The sequence below is a fragment of the Strongylocentrotus purpuratus genome, unplaced genomic scaffold (assembly GCF_000002235.5).
Source record: "Strongylocentrotus purpuratus isolate Spur 01 unplaced genomic scaffold, Spur_5.0 spur5_contig_863, whole genome shotgun sequence".
Taxonomy (NCBI): domain Eukaryota; kingdom Metazoa; phylum Echinodermata; class Echinoidea; order Camarodonta; family Strongylocentrotidae; genus Strongylocentrotus; species Strongylocentrotus purpuratus.
The window spans coordinates 543443-557504 of record NW_022145572.1 but is presented as its reverse complement, the minus strand read 5'-3'; the positions used below and the strand labels follow the sequence as shown (position 1 = coordinate 557504).

The window sequence follows — 14062 nt, the reverse complement described above, 5'->3', positions numbered from 1 at the left end:
ATTGTAACTAGGGCATTTGTCGCATCATATTGTTTCCCGGTACATTGTGCTTTTCCTAGTTTTCCAGAACCTAAGGACATTTCCGAGGGGTTCATTGAATCTCTAAAATTGTGTAATGTTTCAGCCTTTTCTGAAATACTTCCAATCTTTATTATGCTGTAAAAGATTAAACTCATTTTACATATCATATTAAAACTTATAATATATATATCTGTGTACTGTAAACAAAAAATTATGTGGATGTCGAGATTTAACTAAATGTTAAATGTATGTAGGTCTCATATTGGCATAGTGGTCCTTTCACTGTAACACCATTTTTGGACCACTCTTCCATGTGTAGAAATGCGAAATATAGAATCTCAATTCTCACCCAAGCACATGGAACTGTACACAGAATGTATTATTGATGGGAAGTTGTGGTAGATCCTCTACAGAATGAATTGATTCTGCTAGGTTATTTCTTATGTTAGAACAAGTGGAGAAATTGTCCAATACTACAAAACAGCGACCATATTAATTCACCAGTCTGAAGTACTGATATTTATAGTGATCTCAACTGCAAAAAATTCAGAACTCTTCTATATTGTTTATCCAGTTTTGTTTAAACTTTGCACAATCAGTCACTCTGCTTTTGTCTGCTATCCTTCAAAACTACCTTTGTTATCAACTCTTGGTTGCCCTTAAATGATCTACTATATGTTTGCACAAATAATGTTTAATATCATCAGCATTATGAACTTTTTTTTAAATAAAAGGGTACTATTATTAACATTTTTATATGAAGCCAATGCTGGCATTGGTTCCCATTTTTCATATGATTCCTTGAATCAGGATATAATTAAAAACAGGTATGTTGTGATCTTGATTGCTTTTTGTTTTTCTACTTATTCTTGGATATCGCTCCATTTCATAATTCAAAGGCAGGCATTTTATCAACATCACTTTCACTGCTGTTGTGTATTTCCAATTACACCATCTTTCGAGACCGGGCATAGTGGCTCAGTGGTTAGAGCACCTGCCTCATGAACAGGAGGTCGTGGGTTCGAACCCCGGCCGATTCATACCAAAGACTTATAACAATGGGACCTCCTGCCTTCTATCTAGGCGCTCAGCATATTAGATTGGAGAAGGGTAGTAATAACATATTATGTTATGCAGGGCCCGCCGGAAGAGCAGTTTCATAAACTGAAGTGGCTACCCTGGGTAAATAAAACATTCTTATTATTATTATTATTGAGTAATTTCTGGTTTGTGTACCTAATCATCATCACGCTCGCGTCATGCAGTTGGTAATGCATTGTGGGACATGCCTTGGGGGATATTGTGGGATATCAGGACATTGTGAGCAGTATACGTAAATCTGAAGTAGTGAAGTAGAATACCCTGCCTTTCAGAGGGAGGTTGGGGGAATAGAATGGTGTTACTTTTAGTGGCAGGGAGATTAATACATGTTTTTTTCCAGGTGTTTTGGGGATGTTTCTTGTGTAATGTATGCAGTATAGCAGACAGAGGTACATAATTGTTTTTAAGTCCCGACCGATTCCAGGCTCGACCTTTGTCTACCCCTAACATGAAAGGGGTGTTAATCCCTCTCTCATAATAACCCCCAAAGTTCAAGGTTTGTCGGTAAATGGATATCTCATCGTAATTTTTATTATATACTTGGCATTTTTTATCTATCTTTCCTTAGCCATTGTACATTTATCTCTCGGGACTATTTGTATAATAATTTGTATTCAACATGTATGATTTATATGACAACGATTCCTTGCAGGGAAAAAACAAACATTGACACTACACTGTATTTGCATAGTGCTTGTATGTTGTATTGTTTACATAAAGATAAAGCTAACGTCTTATATTTCTTATGAAACTAAGGAGAATGTTTGAGTTTGTGCATGTGGTGGAGATGAAATAGTATATTTAGATATAGATACATGTATATTTATATAATGATATGTTTTATACAAAATTTACTAGAATTGCTGCTATCAATAGAATATTATCACTATTTACTTGGGGATAAGAGGTATTTTCTTTATAAAAATAGCAACAGGTATTCTCCACTAGTTGGTAAGAAGTAGTGAAAATTGATAAAATGCTGCAACAAACCCTGGTGGTGTCAATTCATATTGGCATTGTATAGGCATGATAGTTCGAAATTTCGTGAAAATATGGTTAATTTTCACTACAATCGCACGCATTTCAGTGTTTGCAAATGTGAAGAAAATAAATTTGAAAAGGGGACAATTTTTTTTCTATAAAGAACAAGAAATTGATAGAAAAAGGGTCATATATTTCAAGATGGAAGCTGTGACTCAGATTTCCTTCAAAATGGGATACTTTTTGTGAGTTTGTACTCAATAAGCCAAACATAGGACTATATTTAGCGCACATTCTAAACCTTGCATTGGGCAAAAATGGGTCACATTTCATGGAAAATATTCTTGAAAGTCTGCAAATAGGGGGTCATTTTCGACTCCACTAATGATGATATGTCCCCACTACGAATTTGAGATGACACCCCAGTGGAACAAATCATATGATTACTAAAGGTTAAAGATTAGCTAATAATAACATGAAGTCTATTTTTATTTTTAATGTTTCCTATACCACTGCTTTCTTAGTTATCAAGAAACCCACCTTGCATTTTTTTTTGAAACAATGTATAACTGGCAATGTATTAAGCATGGTAGTTTTTATAGACATTGTGCTCCTTGTGCAGGGAAATGAAGTGTTGTTTGTATCTGTACACTTGAGTTGGACACATATTATATATAAAATGGACAAAGTAAAGAAAAAGAAAGCCCATCTGTCTCCTTGTATATTTTGATCAGTAGATGTTAATTGATGATGATTATGTTACCAGATTACCATTCATTTTATTCATATTTTTGTTGTGATATCACAAATAAAAAATTAAGATTATAAAAAATGAAAAATGGAATCTTGGATTGAACTGTGTGTGTACAAAAGATATCAATAAAGTTAACTATAGTGTTGTTTGTGAAAAAGAAGAGATAAATCGAGAGAGGAGGATGGGGAAAGAGAGGGATGAAAGTGACATAGAGAGGGAGAGAGAGAGAGGGGGAGGGAGGGAGAGAGAGGGAGGGAGGGAGAGGGGGAGGCGCATATGCAGGGGGGGGGGGGGGTTTGGGGTTAAACCCCCCCCCCTTGATTTTTTTTTATGTGTATGTTTTGTGTATGATTTTTGTGAAACCCCCCCCCCCCTTTTTATTATTATTTTTTTTTTTTTTTTTTTTTTTATAATTAAAATTTATACCAATTTAAAATTATACCAATGGCTGACCTAAAAAAGGTGACCTACCCCCCCCCCCCAACGGATCAAATAGTCAAATTTTCAAATTTCGAGACCAGAAAAAAAAAAGTGTCCTCTTGGCTGAGTCGTTGCGATTTTTTTTGGACCCCCCCCCCAAAAAAAAAAAGTGTCCGCTTACCCCCCCCCCCCCCCCCCCCCCCCCACTGAGTGACTTTTCATATTTTCCTGAGTCGTTGCGAAATTTTGGGCCCGATTGTAACCCCCCCCCCCCCCACCCCTTGAAAAAATTCTGCGTACGCCACTGGAGGGGGGGGGGGTAATATAACAAGTACATTATATGATAACCATGATAACCCCGTAGTTCATTTAATATCCTTCTTGAATCAGACAAACAAAAAGTCGATTACCGTCAATCGATCTTTGACTTTAGTGGTCCAAAGTTTTGTGTCAAAGGTCAGTCTTATCTCGGACGATCTTTATCAGTTTATTAGTTTTGTTTTACGGGGTTTTTCTAGAGTTCATTTTTTTTCCCCGTTCGATCGAGTCCATGCGGCTAGTGTTTTTAATTTTTAAGCGTCAGCTGTTTCTGGAGAACGTTAAATCTCTCTTCAAAGAGTTCTTTTACTTTTGATAATTCGGTTTTACCGCAACTAAATATATCAGCCATCATGTCTGATCCAGTTGTTATCGTTTCAGCCGTTCGCACTGCGATTGGTAAGTGAATAAAAAGCGAAATGTTATTTATATTTTATGTTACCCTTTATGTGACATTTTCATTTTATCTTTAAATACTGGTATTGCCCCAGATAAACTAAAAATTGCAAAGGTTATTCCCACTTATAAAAATGGATCATGTCTGTTCTTCCTATTTTGTCAAAGATTTTAGAGAAATGTGTACATAGTCGTGTATATTTGATTTGATTTGATTTGATTTATTTTTTACCAACAGCAATACATTCCATACATTTTATACAATAATTACATATACAGAAAGAGAAACTATTGGTTGGTAAAAGGGGCCAGATAATAGCACATGTGCTAGTCGAGCCTAACCCCTTAACAAAAAACAAAAAATAATGAATTTACTGTTACAATCGATACTTAGCCCTAATACTGATCCTTGTGGAACACCACATCTTATCTTTTTCCTTTCTGATAACGTTTGACCACACTGGACAAACTGAAATCGGTTACTGAGATAATCCTTAACCCATTCTAGAGGTAATCCTCGAATGCCATAACTAGATAGTTTACCTAGTAATATATTATGATTAATTGTGTCAAATGCTTTTTTAAAGTCGATGAACATACCCAGAGTTACTTTTCCCTGATCTATAGATTTCAAAGTTGAATTTATCAAGTTGATCAAAGACAATTTAGTGCTATATTTCTTTCGGAATCCATATTGATGGTAATAGAATATATCATTTTTTTCTAGAAATTGTATTAATCTGATATTTATCAATTTTTCTAAAACTTTACCGATGACAGGTAAAACCGATATTGGTCTATAATTACCTGGATCTTCTCTTGGCCCTTTTTTGTGTAGGGGAGTAACCTTTGCAATCTTTATTTCATCTGGAACCTTGCCAGTTTCTAATGACAAGTTAAATATATATGCCAGTGGATGTTGAAATATATGGAGCACTATCTCTAATTAATTGCACTGGAATGTTATCGTGACCACAAACCTTTTTGGTATCAAGTAGCAGAACTTGACTTTTAACTTCAACTGCAGTTATTGGTTTCCAAAATAAAGATTGCTCTATATTCTGCCCTAAAAATCACCATATGCTACATCTGTATTCGGCAATTCATCTGCTAAATTCGGTCCAATATTTACAAAAAAAGTCATTAAATTCATTCACAATATCAGATTGAGATGTAAGTTGCATACTTTCTCCATGAACCTTCTTAATTAGTCTGTCCACTTCAGCTCTTCTCGGTGATCTGTTTTTTCCAGCTAACAATTATTCATTGATAATGGCCCATGTTTTATTTGTATCCTTCACATTATTTTGTAACAAATCGCAATAGTACTTTCTTTTTGCATTTCTTAGCACAGTGGTCAGTACATTTCTGTATTTTTTGTACTTATCAACAAGATCCTGTCGATGATTTGATTTTATAACTTTTGAATACAATGTATATTTTACACGAATAGATTTCATGAGATATAAGATATAATATAATTTCCTGGAAAAGTGCAATATCATTACTCCTAAATAAATTGGTTTTCGAGCGGGACACTGTACATCTTCTGCCATCACCGAGTTTATACATAAGGTCACAAATGCCTGTTGGCCTTTGTTTTGGCCAATTGGCCTGTTTCTAGATCTTAGCAAGGCTTTTGATTTTCCTGATCACACAATTTTATCAAACAAATTGGAATATTATGGTTTTAGAGAAATTATATTGGAATGGTTTAACAGTTATTTAAGTAATCGAAAACAATATGTTGTACTAGTAAAATGTGAATCACAGACGATGGCAGTAAGATGTGGAGTGCCCCAGGGTTCAATTCTAGGACCATTCATGGTCGGCTCCAAGTGCAGTGGGGCCCCCATCCTACGTCCTACCACGACTAGTGTATTGGGGGAAGTGGATGTCAACATTTTGAAATGGAGTATGGTATTTGTCCGACTTCGGACAGAAATTGCCATGATGTGGGGGTTCCTGCAAACTTTTCCTGCAAACTTTGTCACGTGCGTTTTTTATTTAATTAATTATAACAACATTTAGGGTTGTAAAGGTGATATTTGATCGTTGACCATTCCTCAGTCATAACATTTTTATCGACCACTAAATAGGATCTCACAATACATTGAGATTAGATTTATTGCATGTATAAAATAAATGGGGTAAATTAAGAGAATCATTTTAGTTCTTTCTCAGGAATTTCACTCCACTAAATCATTTAACCTAATATTAGAAAGAGCGTCTGATATTTCCAGTTATCATCCAAGGTCGAAATCATGTTCAAAGACAAAGAAATCTGCACTTGACAGATATTGACGTTTTTTTAAGGCACATAAAAAAGCGATGTTTAAATGGTCATAACATTCTTGCTGTGTAGAGGTGTTGTGGTCTAGTGGTCACCAGACTGTAGATTACTGGACACTGCATGTTCAAATCCCAGCCCCACTATCCACCCAGGTGTTAAATGGGTATCCGGTAGGATACGCAAGGCACTTAAGTTTGCTCAGCATAAGTTGTGAGAGTCTGTAAAATAGTACATGGTTGAAATGCTCCTCAGGAAGTGGAAAATGTGCGAGTACATTGTGAGCGGGCGAATCTGAATCCGATGACTAAGCACTATATAAACGCAGTTATCATTGCTTGATGAATGTGTAAATGCATGGTGCATGTTTTATCATTGCGTCTATATTGTGAACAGGCAGTCTGAATGGAGTACTGTCGACTATTCCAGCTCATGATCTGGGAACCATAGTCATCAAGGAAGCCCTGCAGAGGTCAAAGGTCAGAAGCAGTGATGTGTCAGAGGTCATCATGGGTCAGGTGTACACAGCAGGTCAAGGCCAGAACCCTGCTAGACAGGCCAGTATGAATGCAGGGATACCAGTCGAGGTGATAATAATGATTAGAAACATTGAGTTTAGAGGTCAGTTGAAAGGTCACGGGTCATTGATGGGTCAAGAGGTCATCATGGGTCACGTGTATGCGGCCAGTACGATCAAGAGAGGTTGTAACTAATCAAACAATTAGATGATATATAAACCATTACAGCTTCAAAGCTCAATTAAGATCCTTCTGAACATTTGTAGTGGGGGACAATTTAAATCTTAGTAAGAAACCTGTCTTTAAAATTAATGGACCACATACTGCATGTATATGTGCTGGAAATAAATCAAATAACAAAGGAACCATTCCTATCCTTCCTACATAGAAAGAAAATATGGATAAGGATCCATTCCATTTAAACTGTATTTCTACATGTTGAATAACCCCTTTTGATGTAGGCCTAATAGTACTTTTAATTATAGCAATAAAATAAAATATTTGGCTAGTTAATAGTCTGGGGATATGTGTATTGTATGTTATTGTTGATTATTTGGAATTTGATGACATCCTTTCTTGATACCTCCCTATCGTTTGCAGGTACCAGCATATAACATGAACTTGCTGTGTGGTTCTGGCCTGAAGACAATTATTCTAGGGGCACAGGCAATCATGTGTGGGGAATCTTCCATTGTGGTTGCAGGGGGTCAGGAAAGCATGAGCCAGGTCGGTTTGTATCAATATCACTTTATTAAAGCCCCACTGTCCTACTTGTAGCTACTTGCTCCCTCTATATAGAAAACTTCCCCAATCGGTGCCTGTTGGTCCCCCATGATCCTCTTTTTCTTATGTTAGTTGAGAGCTGAGTTAATGAGATAGCCACCTGTCAGTGACCTCGCTGTGTGGTCTAATCCCCTCTGGCCCAGTAGTTTTTGTGGTCTTTAACAATCATGATTATTAACAAAAGTAGTAATTATAATTATATACATGCTACCAAATCTGTTGGTAGGTTTCTGGAAGGAAAGGGGCAAGAGAGCAAAAACTAACTGTGTAGAAATTTATAAGTTCATTGAATATTTTGGTTGCAAGATATTATGAAAGCAAGCGTCAGTTTGGTATTTAATGTGCACATATTAAAGGTAATACAAAGTTTTGGGAAATTTTGAAAATTGGGTGGATAGTGATTCTTTACTATTTTGATATATTTGGATGCCCCTGTGGATGAATTATAAGCATTAGAAATTTTAGCCCCTAAAACACTTCTGCTTTCGAGAAAAATTGAATATAAAACTTTACCGGTGCTCCCGGTAGATTTTGATAAATTTCAAATAGCACCTACGGCCGTACAATGGTAGCTGCGACCATGAAAATCTTAGGATGTGTAGTTGTGATATTTAATTTCCGAACGGGAAAAGCTAATCGGTCGATTTTAGTCAAGAAAAATTGTTTTGTAGTTTAATTAATATATTGACCTTGAGAGGGAGCTATACAACATAAGGAGTTTATTATTTACAATTTCATAACTTTAGACTCGATTTCAACCGCGACAACGATCACTGAATATTGTAAGATCGCATATGCTTCCAATATGTTAATTTGAACCAAATTCATGATCCCATACCAAAACTTTGTAATACCTTTAATCTATCACCACTATGGAGGCTCATTGTTTGAGTTTTAAGGGGATCATAACAAATAAGAAACACGAGATTTTATTAGATTTTGATTGTGAAGATTTAGAATGCAAGAAGGTTCGAAGTCTTATGAGACTACCATTATGGATGACTTGTGTGCAGAAGAGATTCTTCTATTGTGGTCGGAGGGTTCAGGAAAGCATAAGCCAGGTTGAATAAATTCAGTTTCATGAAGACCCACGTACTATCATTATCTTTGGACGATCATTTAGGATTTGGCAAAAGAGCATAAACTAAGTGTACATGTAGATACATGAAAGTCCATTGAATAGTGGGGTTATAAGATATATTGAAAGAGGCAGATTTCTATCAGACTACATGTAGTTGAGGGAAAGCTAGTGATGGGCAAAAAACATTTACCACATGATGAGGATATAAATGCCTCATTTGTTTAGCCATGTAAGAATGCCAATTGCATACAAACGTTGTTGGTAGGACAAACATTATCGCTTGCCCCACCCACCCCCTCCCACTCCGGGGTCGGTGGGACAGCATGCGTGTTCCCAAAAATCCGGCCCGTAATGACTTTACACACCCGGCGGACTTAGGGGGTGTTTTCAAAAGGAGGGAACATGCATACGCGTACCCTAAATAACATTGAGTGGGGGGGGCGGGACCCCCCACCTAACAACACGTAGTTGATGCAATTAGTATTCTGACTATTGAAATAAAGCTTCATAATATATTTGTGACGTGTAAATGACATTATTTGTATCGAGGCACTTCACAAAAACGTGCATCGAATTTTGTACAAAAATGCCCTATTGTGACCGATGAATATGTCATAGATCCATTTTTAATGATGTATTTCTTTGTTTGGTCTCCTACAGGTGCCCCATGCAGTCCATCTTCGTAGTGGTTTATCTGGCGTCAGTGACAAGCCTTTGGTTGATTTAATAGTGCACGATGGCCTGATGGATGCATTCAATAACTACCACATGGGAATTACAGGTACATTGGTACAATATAGACCCTATCTAGGGAGAATGTAATGGATGGAGATACCGTCCAAGAGGCCCCTTAGAAGTCATCCGTGGCACCGCGCGTCTTTTGTTTCCCCCTGCCCTATCCGATGAAAATGCAACTTTATATCATTCAATGGAAAACTGAATGAAAGTAAAATACAAATGTAAAGGAATTAACAAATATTTTCCCTTTCATTATTGCACAAAAACATATTAAAACCTCCTTTTCCGCAATCCTCCACATTTTAGGTCAATAGGGGAATTTGCTGCAGTTGCGATGGCGACAAAACATGTTTACCCGATCGGCTCGCCTGAGCCGTGCTGAATGAATGAAAAAGTCATTGCGAATAGGCTTACTAATGCTTTACTAATAAAAAAAGACACATGGAGTAATACATTTCTTAAAGATACGGTTCCTGTACATCTTTACGACCACTTTAAAAAGGTGTCTGGACTCTGGAGCATCGTAATATCTGGTAATAATTTCTTTAATCTAGCCATAACTTACTTTTAGCGCTCTCATCTCTTTTTTTTAAATTACAGCATATAGATTAATTGGTTTGTTTGTTTGTATAAAGTATGTTTGAATGTTTGCCAAAGGGATGTTTACCTTATTTGGAATGAAAATTAAAACAGAGCTTTTTTATATATTTTGTTATCAATAAAATACCTCTTGGGTTGCTCGTCATGTCATGTTATTTATTTTGTGAATTGAAACGTTGCATAAAATGAATTTTCATGTACTCACAGTATATTTGTTCAAGATCTAATGTATCCTGTTCACATGACAAGGTGTTGAAGAAAAACTCTTTCAAATTTCTTACAGAGCCACATGTATACCTTGCATAAATGAAATCAAAAAATGGAATACAAATAAAAGAACAAATACGATTTTACAAAAAAAGGAACCATCAACTATTTCTCTTTGGGAGAAATGATTCGTTTTTAAGATCGCCTTCAATCCAGTGTTATGAACCCTATACTCTTCTCCTTGTCTGTATAAAAGTATGCAATTCAATTCAATTTTCAGTTTATTTATGTTTCCAACATTGAAAACATTACAAATCAATTATAAACATTTACAACAATTTAGGAATAGATATTGAAAACAGAAGGGTCCACTAAAAAGCAGTGCTTGTACAATTAGTGTGGACGCCTAAAATCATACTTAGGAATAATGGGTAATATAATTAAATTAACAAGTAAGAACAGAAGAAAATACAAAATAGGGGGGAAAGGGGGATGCCAACACTGAGAATCAAGAACGGGACAAGACAGTAATTTACATGCAAAATGTAATATATTCCTCATTATGTCCTCGGAGGTCAAGGTTGGCAAGTATGGAATATTATATCTGTGAAAATAATATTGATTTTGACAGCTGAAAACCTGGCCAAGAAATGGAAAATCACACGTGAACAGCAGGACCAGTTCGCTCTGGGGTCGCAGCTCAAGGCCGAGAAGGCCCAGAAAGACGGCGTCTTCGCTACAGAGATTGTCACCGTGCCGACCAAGAGCCGCAAGCGCAAGGCCACGGTAGAGTACGACGTTGATGAGTACCCAAGGAAGGGGTCAACCATCGAGGGAATGGCTAAACTCAGATCCTGCTTTATCGAGGATGCGACAGGAACAGTTACTGCGGGAAATTCATGCGGTAAGTTCACGTTGCTCTTGACCCTCTTGCTATCACTATCTTAACCCCTTCGTTTTAGCTGGTGGAAAATCTGACCCATGAGTGCAAGCGTTTAACCCATTAACTCCAGGCGAGTATGGAAAAATTAGAAGGTGCATTTTTCATAATTGTTCCCAAAATTTAAGTAAATAATTTTGTTGAAAGAGGGTTACTTAAGTGAACAATGTTTTTGTTATTAATAACTAAATTTTCAGCAAAAGTAGATTTAGCTGATTTTGGAATATTATGCTCTTCGTATAGATCTACACGCGCACAAGTTTCAGAACTGTTAGCAACACTGTTTAGCAACACAAAATAAGCACCTGCTATTGAAGATTTACTACTTCTTCTACTTCACCTCTCGCCCAGGTATGAATGACGGAGCAGCAGCAGTGGTTCTCATGAAGCAGTCCGAGGCTCAGAAAAGGGGCGTGGCACCTCTAGCAAGGATAGCCTCGTGGGGCCAGGCCGGGGTGGATCCAGCTATCATGGGGTCTGGTCCTATTCCTGCCATCAAGAAAGCTGTAAGTATAGATGAGGCAGGTGGGCCATTTGAGGACATCCCAGTCTTCCACTGCTGAAGACATTATTATCTGAGATCATGTTTGTGGTTCTTATTTGTCATAAGAATTGTAATAACACTGGAAGTGCGACCTCAACAAACTTAAAGAACATGCTGGTCCATGAATATTCAGACCATCACACCTAACTTTGTATGGTTTTACAGAGAAGTTTTCAGAAAAGGGGGATTCTAGTTAATGGTCGTAAGAAAGTGTGAAAGTTTGGTGTGTTCTAGGCTTCCTAGTCGGACAGGGACAAAAGGCCACATCGGATATCAGTTGTTGGGCATTTATATTTATGACAAGTAAAAATCTCCGTGATTTGCACCAAATCAGATTACAATGTTATGATTGTATCGTTCATACGACGAGTCAGGACCTCAAGCTGAAAGAAGCTGCTATATAGATCTTCGTAATTATCTAACATGATTGCATAATATCAACTAGTAAGCAAGAGCCTGTTTTACTCATATCGCGGCTAGGAAAAGTGTTGCAAAAGAGAAGATGGCACTATATGTTCACAAATAAAGTGCCTGTTTAAGGTTTTTAGTTATTAGGTAAAAAAAACAGAATGCATCACTCATTATCTTAACTCTTCTGTTTTTGTTCTTTTCCTTTCATGTTAGCTTGAGAAAGCAGGCTGGAACATTGGTGATGTTGATCTGTTCGAGTTGAATGAGGTATTTGCAGCACAGGCTCTCACAGTCACGAAGGAGCTTGGTATTGACATGTCCAAGGTAATTTTGAGAAAAGAAAAAAATCAGGGGCAATATGCTGTACTCTGTATGCAAGACTTCTGCAGTATATTTTACAGAATATGATCTCATCTAAGTAGACCGAAATACATGAGAGCAGAGATTACGTACATATCGTTGATAACCTTGTAAGTCGGTGAAATAGTCTTCTTAGAACCAAAGTTTTGTCATAAACTTGAAATGGATTCTTAGGTGGGATTTTACAGGACTCAATGATCGTATCTTTTTCTTCTTTCTCTCTCTCTCTCTCTCTCTCTCTCTCTCTCTCTCTCTATCTTTTCCTATCATTCCATTTAGTACGTTATTTATCTGACCCTGTTTCTTTTATGGACTTTATGTTTCTCCCTTACATAATTTTTCTCTTATTTATCCCCTTTTGGTTTATCTTTCTCCTTTGTCCCTCTTTTCTCTCATTATCTCCATCTCCCCCTCTCTCGCCCCCCCCTTTTTCCCTCTCTCTCTCTCTCACTCTCTCTCTCTCTCTCTCTCTCTCTCTCTCTCTCTTGCCCTTCCTCTTGCACACATCCCTTCTCTCTTCTCTCTCTCTCATTCTCTCTCTCTGCAGGTCAATATCTATGGGGGAGCCATAGCCCTGGGCCACCCCTTAGCCATGTCAGGAACTCGCATCGTGGTCACCCTACTCAACGCCATGAAAAGGACCAATGTCACGAAGGGCTTGGCTGCTATCTGCGTAGGGGGAGGGATGGGCATTGCCATTTGTGTAGAAGCATTTTAGTCAGGCAAATACAGAGGCGGCGCTTCCGGGGGGCAGGGAGGCACAGTGCCCTCCCACTTTTTCAAGTACCCTCTAGAAAAAGCACCCCCTTCACCTCTGATAATTGCCCTATTCAAATCTAAGAGGCGCCCTTTTTACTTTGACAAGTGCCCCTTTTCCTTTGTAAGAATTACCCCTTCCCATTTTAATAACTACATCTTTTTAACTCGGATAAGCGCACCTTATATTTTCACATGTGCCCCATGTCCCTTCTCATAAATGCCCCTTTTCACCTAAGAAAATAGTCCCTTTTATTTCTCATGCTAGTGCCCCTTTTCATCTCTGGTAAATGACCCTATTAAATTCTGAGAGATACTCGTTTTATTTTGACACGTGCCGCTTTCCCTTCCTAATAAATGCTCTTTTTCCTTCTTATAAGTGCCCCTACCCTTTTTCATAAAAACCCCCTTTCACCTCAAATAAATGTCCCTATTAAAATCTACTTGGTGCCTCATTTCTTTCAACAAATGCATATATCCCTTTATTATTAGTGTCCCTTTTTTATTCTCATAAGTGCCTCTTTTCATTTAAGGTCAGTGCCTCTTTTCACCTCCGATAATTACCCTTTTACTAATGATACATGCCCCTTTTCCTTTCTTTTAAGGAATCTATCCCTTTTTCATAAATGCCCCTATCAAAATCTGATGGTTGCCTCTTTTCCGTCGACAAATGCACAAATGGGGGGGGGCGGAAATTCGAAATTCGCGCAGACCGTTATTTAAACTTACCAATACTAACAAGGTCATATTAGAATACTGTACTTTAATAGTGTACTGGTACCTACAAACGGGCACAATTATTTTGGAAAGGGGACATGCTCACGTCACATTTCTTGTCCGATA

The 14062-nt window shown here is 37.4% G+C and overlaps 1 protein-coding gene across 1 annotated transcript; it reads left to right on the top strand.

Moving 5' to 3' along the window:
• Positions 1–3879: 3879 nt before the first annotated feature.
• LOC579089 (acetyl-CoA acetyltransferase, cytosolic-like) lies at positions 3880–13253 on the top strand. The gene is made up of 8 exons (XM_779223.4): positions 3880–3994; positions 6678–6868; positions 7400–7525; positions 9324–9444; positions 10840–11112; positions 11500–11654; positions 12317–12427; positions 13011–13253. The coding sequence occupies exons 1-8, from the start codon at positions 3949–3951 to the stop codon at positions 13179–13181; spliced, it is 1194 nt and encodes a 397-aa protein (XP_784316.2). The 5' UTR covers positions 3880–3948; the 3' UTR covers positions 13182–13253.
• The last annotated feature ends 809 nt before the right edge of the window (positions 13254–14062 follow it).

Excerpts from the sequence above, each read along its gene's own strand:
- LOC579089 (XM_779223.4), top strand. The coding sequence starts at position 3,949 with ATGTCTGATCCAGTTGTTATCGTTTCAGCCGTTCGCACTGCGATTG. Across the intron at positions 6,869-7,399 it reads ATGCAGGGATACCAGTCGAG|GTACCAGCATATAACATGAA; the intron begins GTGATAATAATG and ends TATCGTTTGCAG. Across the intron at positions 12,428-13,010 it reads TTGGTATTGACATGTCCAAG|GTCAATATCTATGGGGGAGC; the intron begins GTAATTTTGAGA and ends CTCTCTCTGCAG.